Here is a 12,007-nt window from a genome sequence, read left to right as displayed (position 1 = left end):
CCAAAAAGGTGTGGTTTACTTAATGATTCTCCAATTCAACCAAATGCAATTAGGTAGGTTACTTAAATAGGCAAAGGCATAAGGGCGGTAAGGTCGCTAGAGATGTTTATTCACAAATACTGAACAGGAGATATCTGTAATGTATTTACAGTGGATATAAAAAGTCTACACACCCCTGGTAAAATGGCAGGTTCTTGCGATGTAAAAGAATGGGACAAAGATAAATCATGTCAGAACATTTTCCACTTTTAATGTGACCTATATTGTGAACAATTCAAATGAAAAACAAACTGAAATCTTCAAGGGGGAAAAAGAAAAACCTCACTTTTTCTTAGTTGCATCTCAGAGCAAAAGCCATGGTCCGCAGAGAGCTTCCAAAGCATCAGAGGGATCTCATTGTTGAAAGATATCAGTCTGGAGAAGGGTACAAAATAATTTCCAAAGCATTAGATATACCATGGAACACAGTGAAGACAGTCATCATCAAGTGGAGAAAATATGGCAAAAAATTGATGAAAAGACGAGAAGAAAACTGGTCAGGGAGGCTTCCAACAGGCCTACAGCAACATTAAAGTAACTGCAGGAATTTTGGCAAATACTGGCTGTGTGTTACATGTGAGAACAATCTCCCGTATTCTTCATATGAATGGGCTATGGGGTAGGGCGGCAAGACGGAAGCCTTTTCTTACAAAGAAAAACATCCAAGCCCGGCTGAAGTTTTTAGAAACAATCATCAAATCCCCCGAAAGCACATAGGAGACACATAGGTGCTGATAACTGACTTTTTCGTCAAGTGAAAAGACGAGAGAATCGTGTAGTCAGCAAAGCGTTTCCCTATCCTGAACAAATCCTTATATCCACCAGAACTGTTTTACTTCAGGCTTCCTATTATGTAGCTACTGAAGGTTGTAGCTAGCAAAGCCTTTGTCTGTTCTGAACAGATCCTAAGGCATAATGTTTTAAGTGTCGAACGCGGGATCCACTACGCTATTGTTAGAAATCGGCCGTTTCGTATAGTGGTTGAAATTATTATTGAATACCCGGTTGTCTAGGGAGAGAGTAATTAATTTATGTATTGCAGCATTTGATAGTCTATTAGCTCATGATGTTACAGGCTCAATCTCTTCTCTTCTCACTGTAATGCCAGTTACAAGATGATATATACATTGAAGGTTGTGTCTACTTAGCAAAGATCCGGTTTCACAAGACAGTAACCCCCATGCCAAATGGTCAATGTAAACATTCCTGTGGTTATCAGAGCGCAAACCTACAGAGAGATAATCTAAACAGAGAGGTTTCTGTTGTTCTCATTATCTAGGCACATTCACTTCCAATGAAACACACATTCATATTGTAATTGTTAATACTCAGATTCCACACTATTTAACTAGGGGTACTCAGTCAGTAAGACACATTTGCTCTTCTAGGCCGGCTCCTCTTATGCGGTCTGGCAAAAAGTGCTAGATGTATGTCTGGGGCATCCATAAAGGGTACGGCTGTTCATTATGTTTGAAAGAGATGGAACATAATAAACATTACTATAGAATGACATTACAGAAGAATGACAAACTGAGTCTTGATTAATCAGTGCCATCAGGTTCATCTATCCATAAAAGTACAATTGTCATACTGATCAACTGTTCTCCCAACATACAGGCAGATTGAGATTTCTTATGAATTCATAAGAAAAATTGCATATACTAATAAATATACTGTGTAGTATGTATGACAGATTGAATAACACATAACCATGAATTTAGATAACAAGAGACAGAACATTTTGAAGTGTGAGTGATGAGAAATGGACAAATATGTAAATCAAATCAATTACAGCCTCATGAACATATATATTTGTCAGATTATTGAACAGAAATATGAATGTTTATAGCTAGATACCCATCTAGACAGCTGTAGCTTTAGCTATTCTAGTTATGATCATGTTACTGAGCTAGCTAGCGTCCAGTTTACCTAGTTTACCTTAACTGGGCAACACAACAGAGCAGTCAACCACTTTTTCTGAGGTAACATAGAGATACATTTTAACTGGGAGGAAATTGCGTATGTATTGGGCATAGTCTGGTATCATTTTCAAGGTATTGCCTTTAGAGAATGGCGTTATCACGCAGCGCAAATAAGGATAAAAAACACTGAAATTAGGCAGTCAGTTACCGTAAGCATAGGTCAGGAAAGGTTGTGGTTAAAGGTGGAGGAGATTCAGAAGCTTTGGTAATTCAATTGTGATGGATGTTTAAGGATTCCGTTAGTGAACCACCACCATCAGCGCACCTGTAAGGCAAAATCGTAAGTTGGGTTTGTTTAATAAGTTCAGTTACAGTGATATAATGTATATTGATTCAACTGTATATTCTGGGTCATGACAGAACTAGATTTGCGAGTAAAAGCGGCTGAAATGGGTTTTCTCAGAAGGGTCGCTGGCTTCTCCCTTAGAGATAGGGTAAGAAGCTCAGTCATCCGTGAGGAACTCGGGAGTAGAGCCGCTGTTCCTTTCCATCAAATGAGCCATGGTCAGGATGCCCCCAGGACGTCTCCCTAGGGAGGTGTTCCAGGCGCGTCCAACTGGGAGGAGACCTCGGGGTAGGCCCAGGACTAGGTGGAAAGACTATATTTCGACACTGGCCTGGGAACACCTCGGGATCCCCCAGTCAGAGCTGGCAAATGTGGCTAAGGAAAGGAAAGTTTGGGGTCCCCTGCTGGATCCGATACCGGATAAGCGGATGAAGATGAGATGGGATGTATTCTTGTACAGTGGTAAAGATTATCCAATGTACATTTTTATTCTTTGTATTGTTTATAGAAAGTGCCACTACCGCCTATTTGTACAGTTTTATTTTAAATGTTATTATTATAGTTTATTTCAATCGTCAGACACTATTAGAGCTGTGCGTAATCTAGTGGATATTATTCCGATTTGAACGTTTTCCTATTCACTATTCAAATAAAAGGACCCACATTTTAATTTGTTGCCTGAGCATTCTTTCGGGCCTACAATATCATCACGTTTCTTTCATTCAATAAAAATCGAATCATTAGGAGGTTTAGAACATGAAATACGATTAAAAAAACTCTTACAACAACTTTCACCGTCACTTGCAACCAATGTTTAAAGAGGCGTCACGTCAATACACTTCCGTTTTTTCCAGATTATCTCAGCATCCTAGTGGATATAATTGTCATTACACACTCTATTCAATGAGGGGAATAAGGGCAGGCAAAAGAAAATGTAGGCCAGTTTTAATTACAGCAATTTGATCGTGAAAAAGGTCAACCTTGCGGTTACAATGCACGTTAAAGGATTAAAGGTGCTCACTTTTACGACATTGAGGTTCTTTGTGTTTAGAATAAGATACAGCGGTATCACACATGTTGGCTTAGAATTTGTAATTTGACAAAATTAACAATACATTTCAGAAATGACTCATAGAACATAAAATGGGTGGTTATCCACTACAAAACGAATTAAACAGCCAATAGGCTAACCCAAAATAAAAGTTACAGGCTATTGCTATGCAGCACTAAACGAAAAATGCATTAAAATAGAACAATAATTTAAAATCAAAGTCCTCCAAGAGTCATTGACTTTCCGTAAAACATCTGAAAAGTTTTTAATTTCTTGGGCACATTCTCTTGGCCACTATTTCTTTTAACAGATCTTGCGTTTGCAAGACATCCTCGTTTGTACCTCTAAAACCCGGTACAGTCCTCACTCAAAACTATACGGAACGCTGCCAAAGCAGAGCCCCGCAACCCCACTCCGGTATGCCGCTGCAGATACTTGTTCTGTAGCGAAAATAACAGCTAAGTCCTAGGCTCACATGACTTGAACTGGGCTTGACCAATTCTCTTTGATGTTATGTCTGTACTGATATGTTTCTTGAGAGTGAAGTTGAAATGTTATGATTAGCCTAATGACAAATGATGACTTGCAACCCTCCCACGTACAGCGAGATGTTGGTACTGAGGTGAAATCCGTTTTCTATTAGAGATTCAACAGGCATTCACATTCGTTCCTTCGCTCAAAGGCCCCCTTCCACATTTATGGACCGAGGTAAAAGAGTAAACCAGGTAATCGCCGAAATGACAATAATATATTATCATTATGGACTATCATCAACATCAATCCACATGGTTAATTCAACACCACACTTCATATTGTCAAAAATATCTTTATTGATTTATCACTAGATGAATAAATCAATGGAAGCTTGTTTAAATCTGTATTTCTTCAATACCTTTTTCATTGATTGTCATAGGAACTATATTCGTCTTCTGACATTTCGGCAATTACCTGGTTCACTCTTTTACCTCGGTCCCTAAATGTGGAAGGGCGCTTGAACGGAGGAGCGAATGTGAATGTCTATTGAACATTTATTTTCTTATAATTTTTTTCTGATCGGTCTCCACCTTGCTTCGTGCATCGATTGTAAATACATAGTTAATCGGGCTAATTTGGATACCTTATGTGGGTAATTGTAGGTGTTCTTTGGGCGGAGATTGTAAGCTCGTCCACGTACGCAGAAGTATAGTATGGGTCTAAATTAATCAACTTTACGAAATATACGAATTTAATGTGTAAAAAGTTTGGTTGATATATTTGAAGATGCCACATTACTGACAAAAGGTGGTACATAGAAAAACGATCCGTAAAGAAATACATGGAGACAGAAAGTAAGAATCTATAAAAGGTCGTAAAAGGCTGTTTGTACGTTCACAGATTAACGCTTCATGCTTACGTTACATATTTGACGTATGACTTTTTACGATCGTTACAATACGTACGGTTGCCCTTGGCGTACTTTTCGTACTTTCACTATCATGCTGTTTCCTAGCTAGCCTAACAGCATTGCTAACAACGTTTGTAAAACTTGGTTAAAAGGAAATGTCGGTCCACAATTTTTTGAAAGTTATCCTAGCGTTTGGAGTTTATTGTCTTGGTGAGTAACACTTATTTCTTAATGTATTTTACTCGGAATGACCATCTCTGACCATCACGACCAGAGAATCCGAGTCATTTCAGTAAGCCGGTTCTTCGGAATCGTCTCATTCTGTTCCCTTAGAATTCTTAAAAAGAACCCAAGAACAATTAAAACAGTGCACATGAGAATGTCCTTTTGTCTAAAGATAATCTACTGGAACAATCCACGTGGATAGCTAAGAAAAATAAGGACATTTATGTGCCAAATTAATGGTTCATTAACCAATACGGTTCGGTTCACGACTTTCATAAAACAGAGTCGTTCGTTCGCAAACGAACAGTCACCGTGACCGAACTGAGCCTGTTGTAATAAAAACCATCGTTGTCAATACCTTTGCTCATATGAGAGACGTAGAGTGCTTAAATATTATGCACATGCCTTTAATGATTTTTAATGGCCCGACAACGTCTCAGTTCTAGTTTTAACAACACTCGGTTATTACTAAAGGGCGAGGACTACGAACCGATGGACCGTCTTCCGTGTTCGGTACGACTGGAAGTGAACAATAGGAGTACAGAATAACATAACCATCGTAGTGAAATACAAACACCATCTGGACTTTAGCAAACGAATAAATGAACATTTAACTACGTTGATTCTGTAAGTTCGGCGTTGAATACAAATTTCTTAGTTCTGGGCGAAGCTGCAGACAGACATACTAACAGAGTTTCAGTAAAGCTAGGTGAATGCTTCTGCGTTGTTAATGTCATATGCGTCTGTACGCAGACGTGTTCAGCATTTATAGTTGTGCGGCCTTGTTGTGTAGATGGCCATTAAACTTCTTAGCAATAGGCGGAGATGTCGCGCAAAACGTTGGTTTGTTCGCTTGTAGAACGTCAAAAATAAATATCTGTATAGTTGGTGAACAATAATCAGCCTTAAAGTGTTCGGCCACCACTAACTATGCTTTAGAGATTACTACTTTATAGCTTTGACTGACTTTTCTGTAGTCTCTGAATCACGCTGGACACACTTTTGATGTCAAATTCCGCTTTTAATTAATTAACTTAATTATGTCCCCCCTTATGGTTACAAAATACATGAACCTTTGGAAAACCAAAGAAAAACCTAATCAGTGGACCAGAGAACCTTTTTCCATGGACCTCCTCACTCTGGCCCCTCTTCCACCCTTTTCAGCTGTGTGTTTGTTCCTGGCTTTACTACAAGGTTACAATAAAACCTGACAATCTGGTCACCAGAATGTTTTTAGCTAGTAGCCAAAGGTTTTCAGGCTGTGGAAAAAATATTCTTCTCAAGTTAGTTTGTCTGTAGTCTTAGTTCTGCTTAATTGATAGAGCAATTGCTTTCAGTGATGTTCCTATAAGCAGATATCTCTTTAGAGTAAATGTGCAAGGTGTTTTTCCTCTTTCTAAAAGACTTCAACTCTGTTCACAAACTCACTTGAAAGAAACAACATTTTCAACAGCCAGAAACTGAGAGATTAGCTCAAATCATAGTGGGGACCAAATTGTCAGGTTGTACTCTCATCCTGGTAGTAAGATCATGGAGTATAGTTCCTAATTTAGTAGTAATATTGGAGTTACTAATGAAAAAGTTTTAGTTCCTGCTTGCCGTCTTTCTAGTCTAACAGCAACAATATAGATGATGCAATCAGCATCAAAATAGTTTTTAGGCTGCAACAGGTTTTGATTTTCAACCGTTGTCGGCAGGACGCATCACTTTTGTGCAAATTCCTCTTCGTTAAATGTGCATATTAAGTCAATATGAAACTGGACTGGAGGAAATCAAACGCTTATTATGGTGCAATGCAATCAACAGTCATCACAGGACATACAATAGTATTAACATACCCGCTCAAAGGCTGCCAGACCGCATGAGTTTGCATTAGGCTACAGCCAAACTTATGTTATAATAAATAAAGAATGAATAATATTTTAATAACCGTGATAATTATGGACAAAAGTTCATTTTGAACAAAAAACTGTCTGAATTAACTGGAACAAACTGTCTGGAGAATAAATGTTAGGGCAATATTTAAGAATAGCCCCAGAAGTTACTGTTTCCAGCTGATCCTCTTGGTTCTGTACCCAGGGGAGAAGACGGCTGCACAGGAATATGGGAGCCAGGGAGGAGAGATCATCCTCACCCCCAGTATCTCAGGACAGCTGGATGGAATCTTGTGGAAACACCATGGAAACAAGGTGGTGGAGTTTGACGGGGACGAACAACATGAGTATGACACATATAAAGGCAGGATTCTTCTGAACTGGCACAATGGAGAACTAACTATAAAAGGTCTCACTGATGCAGACAGTGGAACCTATCAGTTAGAGGCTGCCATCAATAAAAAGCTGCAGTACTCAAACCATGAAGTACATGTTATAGGTAAGTACAGTACTGTGTGTGTGTAATCTTACATTTTGTAGTACCGCATGTCATGTTTGAGTGTATACAGGACGGACGGCTGAGGTCACAGGGCAGCTCAAGAGGAATAATAGCCATTGTCCCCTCTAGTCCTCCAGCCTCCTGTATCAGTGAGGACATTTTAAAAAATGTCAATGACTGCAGGTCCTGATTATGCAGGAAAGTGTCTTTGACTTTAAATATCCCAAAACTTGCGCGCCTGTGGGGATCACATTACTGAGGTGTTTATTGTCTAAATATCTCTGTTTTGAGTGTACAGGACAAATAGGAAGTCTGTGACGTCTAATTTGAACTACAATACTTGTTGCCTAGTTAAGTAACGTGACAGTGTCTCCTCGATGTGAGGACTTGCAGAATGGTAAAAACACTCAGGTTGGTGCATTTGATTATCGATCATTCTCCGGCTTTTCTACTGAATGTTGCCACCCGGTATGTTTTGTGCAAGAAGATGCAAAACATAACATACAGTGTACACAGATGAGCTGTCGAAAGATTGTAATGTGATTCTAGTTGTAGTTAATGTCCTGTCAAAGACCCCTCCACCGAGTTTGACCAATCCGTGGTGTCAGCATCCCAGACTGAAGATGACATTGTTGTGACACTGGTCAACAACCTCCTAAGGTTTCCCATGTCACCCATACTAGAGACGTACATTAACACTCCCACTCTGCCCAGTAGAAGCTTATCTGTGGTAGAACCTGTGTTCCTTAAGACTAGGGCCGTGCCCAGAAGGGCCTGTCAGAAAACATTAGTGCAAAAACATTTGCTTAGGGTGTAAACTCACCCAGCTCTCCTTCAGTATGACAGTTTCACATCATTTGAGCTTCACATTACTGCTATGTTTTCTGTGTGTGCGTGTGTGTGTGTGCGTGTGTATGTGTGTGCATGTGCGCACCCGTACGTCTCCCCTCATGACTGTAGATGTCGTAGCACAGCCGTATATAACCTGTGAGGCCAGCGACAGTGGCACCACCCTGCTGTGTTCAGCTGACCTCCATCCTCTGACCCAGTTCCTCTGGAAGGGTCCTGGTGGGTCAGAGACTCCTGGGTCAGAACTGTTCATACCTGGGTCTGAGAACCAGGAGTCTGTCTACACATGTGTGGTGAAAAACCCTGTTGGTAACAAAACAGCAGAGCTCAGCCTGAAGGAGTGTCACACAGGTGAGACAACACTGCTAGTCATGTTACTGTACACTCAACTGTCACTTTCACTATCACAATGTGTTGGAGTAGGACTCACAATTTGGTTTCATTATTGATTTCCACTAACACATTTGTATGACAGTTGTTTTCAGTTATTTCCAATTAAACCCAGTTCATGGTATCCATGTCCTAATGACAAAACCCTGATATACATATACCTTAGTTATACTTGTGAGACTTGAATTCGGGATGCCTAGTCTTAATTAAGGTTCTGAGTTCAATTACAGTAATGAATTGGGTTATTACAGGATAATATATGTCTTACATCTTGTTTCACTGGTGTTTCTGTGCAGAGGAAGTCTCATCTGTCCGAGTGATGTTCTGGCTCATTCCATTGATTCTCGTTCTCATCCTCTGCATCTTACTGGCAGTCTGGTTGTGGTGCAGGAAAAGTAAGAGCATCTTATCTTCAAATATCCTATAGCATTCTGGGAGGGAAAACAGCAGAGACAGCTGCCTTCCTGCAAGGCGGTTGGCCTTTAATCTGAGATGGAAAAGAGAAGAAAAACACCCGGGAGAGAAAAGACTGAAACAAAGAACGATAAAACCCACATTTATCCTTATTATAAACCATTGCTTAAGTTCTGTCTGTTATAGATATTGTTGAAAGTATATTGGCCATCTCTCTGTCTAACTATGATGTCCTTTATTCTTTTTCTACTGTGGATGAATGGCATTTGACTAAATCTAATGTAGAGAGGCAAAAAGAAGGTACAGTAAGAATCAGCCATTTACATTGACAGATCACATGATTATACAGCATATTTGTTTCTGAATACCTTTACTAAACATAATAGATTATTTACAGTTTTGTTTCCTTTTGATTGCCACAGTAATTCCATTGACAATGTTGTCCGGATGAGAGAAATGTTTACCTGCAATCATTTTAAAATTACTTATGCAAAAAAGTTAAATGCATTTGCATGCCATAAAGTAATTAAACCAATATTTTTTGTTTTAATTTCAATGCAGATAGAAACGCCAAACATGCTCCATCAGGTCAGTAAAGTGTCACTTACATTGAGTAATAATATACAAAGTGTTCAGTTACAGTCCTGGGTATTGTCATTGTCCTGATTTATATAGGAACTATGAAGAAAATTGTTGAGCAACTTGAGAATATTGCCGAAACTAAAGGGAAGCATTGACGCACATTTTCAGACAGTCATCAAAACTCCATCCTAACACTGAGAGGGGTCATTTTCATTTAGGCTATATATCCCAACATAATCCTTAATGTGTGCTGAATATCTAACCAACGTATCTCCTTCTGTGTTTCAGGGTCAGAGTCTAAGGATGAGGAAAACACAGTACTTCTGATCTCCTCTAACACCACTCCTCCAAATAAAGAAAACACACATGCTTCTTTGGACCAAAATGTGATGGGACTAAATAGCAATGGATCTCAGGTCCCCAAAACAGCAGGGGAGGTGGAGGAAGAACTTGGGTCAGAGTTAAAAAGTGCTGTTGGAGAAGAAGAACATGTAACAGGAGCCAAAATGGACAGCTCTGTGGTTCATAGAGTTCAGGAGAACATTCAACCACTAGCCCACAAAGATCAACCAAGCAACACGAAAGTGGAGTTAGATCTACAGACATCATCCGCCCCAGGGCAGGCTCAGACACTAACACCGCCCCAAGACCTAGGCCAAACACATTCTAAACCGGAGAACCAACCAGACCCTAATGCAGAAGATACAAAAGGGGACACTCAGTCAAGCATCCAGACTAAGGAACCCATCCAGGAAACCACGTCAGGCTACCAGACACAAGAACCCAACCAGGCAGCTCCTGAAATGGGACATGGAAAGGAGGATCTGTCCAGAAGCAACTCTAACAGTTCTATTCCCTGTGCTAATGAAGACAATAGTGATTATGATGTTGAGGATAAGAAGGAGCCTGTCCAAGCAAAGGTCCAGAAGAAGCAACAACCATCTTCAGAGTCCAACACAACCCAAACAGATCCAGTCAAACTAGACTGAACAAGGCCAAGTCACAACAGTTCTTTAAAAATCTAATGGACAACTGAACACAGCTCAGTTACTAAATGTATTGTTATTGATATTTCACTACAAGGAGATGTTTGTGCTTGCCAAAAAAAAACAACCTGTAACCAGAATACTACTGTAAAAGGTTCTCAAGGGTTCTCCCTCTCCTCCACACACTAGATCAAAACAGTACCATAGACAACATTCTCACAATTTCATTTGCACAATTTTAAAATATATTTAGCATATATATATATATATATATGCAGAATATTCACTTACCTAAAGGAGTATTAGGAACACCTGTTCAATTTCTCATTAATGCAATTATCTAATCAACCAATCACATGGCAGTTGCTTCAATGCATTTAGGGGTGTGGTCAGAATGGGAAAGAAAGGTGATTTTAGCAATTTTGAGCGTGGCATGGTTGTTGGTGCCAGACGGGCCGGTCTGAGTATTTCACAATCTGCTCAGTTACTGGGATTTTCACGCACAACCATTTCTAGGGTTAACAAAGAATGGTGTGAAAAGGGAAAAACAACCAGTATGCGGCAGTCCTGTGGGCGAAAATGCCTTGTTGATGCTAGAGGTCAGAGGAGAATGGGCCGACTGATTCAAGCTGATAGAAGAGCAACTTTGACTGAAATAACCACTCGTTACAACCGAGGTATGCAGCAAAGCATTTGTGATGCCACAACACGCACAACCTTAAGGCGGATGGGCTACAACAGCAGAAGAACCCACCGGGTACCACTCATCTCCACTACAAATAGGAAAAAGAGGCTACAATTTGCACGGGCTCACCAAAATTAGTCAGTTGAAGACTAAGTTGGCTACTTCCAGCAGGATAATGCACCATGTCACAAAGCTCGAATCATTTCAAATTGGTTTCTTGAACATGACAATGAGTTCACTGTACTGAAATGGCCCCCACAGTCACCAGATCTCAACCCAATAGAGCATCTTTGGGATGTGGTGGAACGGGAGCTCCGTGCCCTGGATGTGCATCCCACAAATCTCCATCAACTGCAAGATGCTATCCTATCAATATGGGCCAACATTTCTAAAGGATGCTTTCAGCACCTTGTTGAATAAATGCCACATAGAATTAAGGCAGTTCTGAAGGTGAAAGGGGGTCAAACACAGTATTAGTATGGTGTTCCTAATAATCCTTTAGGTGAGTATATATATAGTCTGTGTATGTATTGTCACAGATGTGTATAAATGTTTGGACACTAAGAAATTGTTGTGTAGAATGGATTGCAAGCATGGTTTATCCACAGATGTGTGGACATACATCAATGTAAATATGTTAATATTTTTGTGTTCTAACACTAAATAAAATATGTGAATCATCTTTCAAGGGTTTTAATATCGCAGTTTTTCTAAACAAATATAGTCTACAGTAACTTAATGATAATTTAGTTTTAATTTAC

The 12,007-nt window shown here is 39.7% G+C and overlaps 1 protein-coding gene and 1 long non-coding RNA gene across 2 annotated transcripts; one reads left to right on the top strand and one right to left on the bottom strand.

Moving 5' to 3' along the window:
• Positions 1-377: 377 nt before the first annotated feature.
• Positions 378-7,097, bottom strand: LOC109616742. The gene is made up of 3 exons (XR_002197988.2): positions 7,013-7,097; positions 2,170-2,286; positions 378-414 (listed from the first exon to the last, which is right to left on the bottom strand). It is a non-coding gene; the product is annotated as an uncharacterized LOC109616742 (long non-coding RNA).
• Positions 7,098-7,243: 146 nt separating this feature from the next.
• On the top strand, positions 7,244-10,870 carry LOC105030603. Its single transcript, XM_034286976.1, has 5 exons — positions 7,244-8,540; positions 8,876-8,974; positions 9,279-9,293; positions 9,555-9,581; positions 9,864-10,870. Exons 1-5 carry the CDS (start codon positions 8,180-8,182, stop codon positions 10,562-10,564), a joined length of 1,203 nt encoding a protein of 400 aa, XP_034142867.1. The 5' UTR covers positions 7,244-8,179; the 3' UTR covers positions 10,565-10,870.
• The last annotated feature ends 1,137 nt before the right edge of the window (positions 10,871-12,007 follow it).

This window comes from Esox lucius, chromosome 16 (assembly GCF_011004845.1).
Source record: "Esox lucius isolate fEsoLuc1 chromosome 16, fEsoLuc1.pri, whole genome shotgun sequence".
NCBI classification, from domain to species: domain Eukaryota; kingdom Metazoa; phylum Chordata; class Actinopteri; order Esociformes; family Esocidae; genus Esox; species Esox lucius.
The sequence above is the reverse complement of the archived record's forward strand: the minus strand, read 5'-3'. Positions and strand labels throughout refer to the sequence as shown.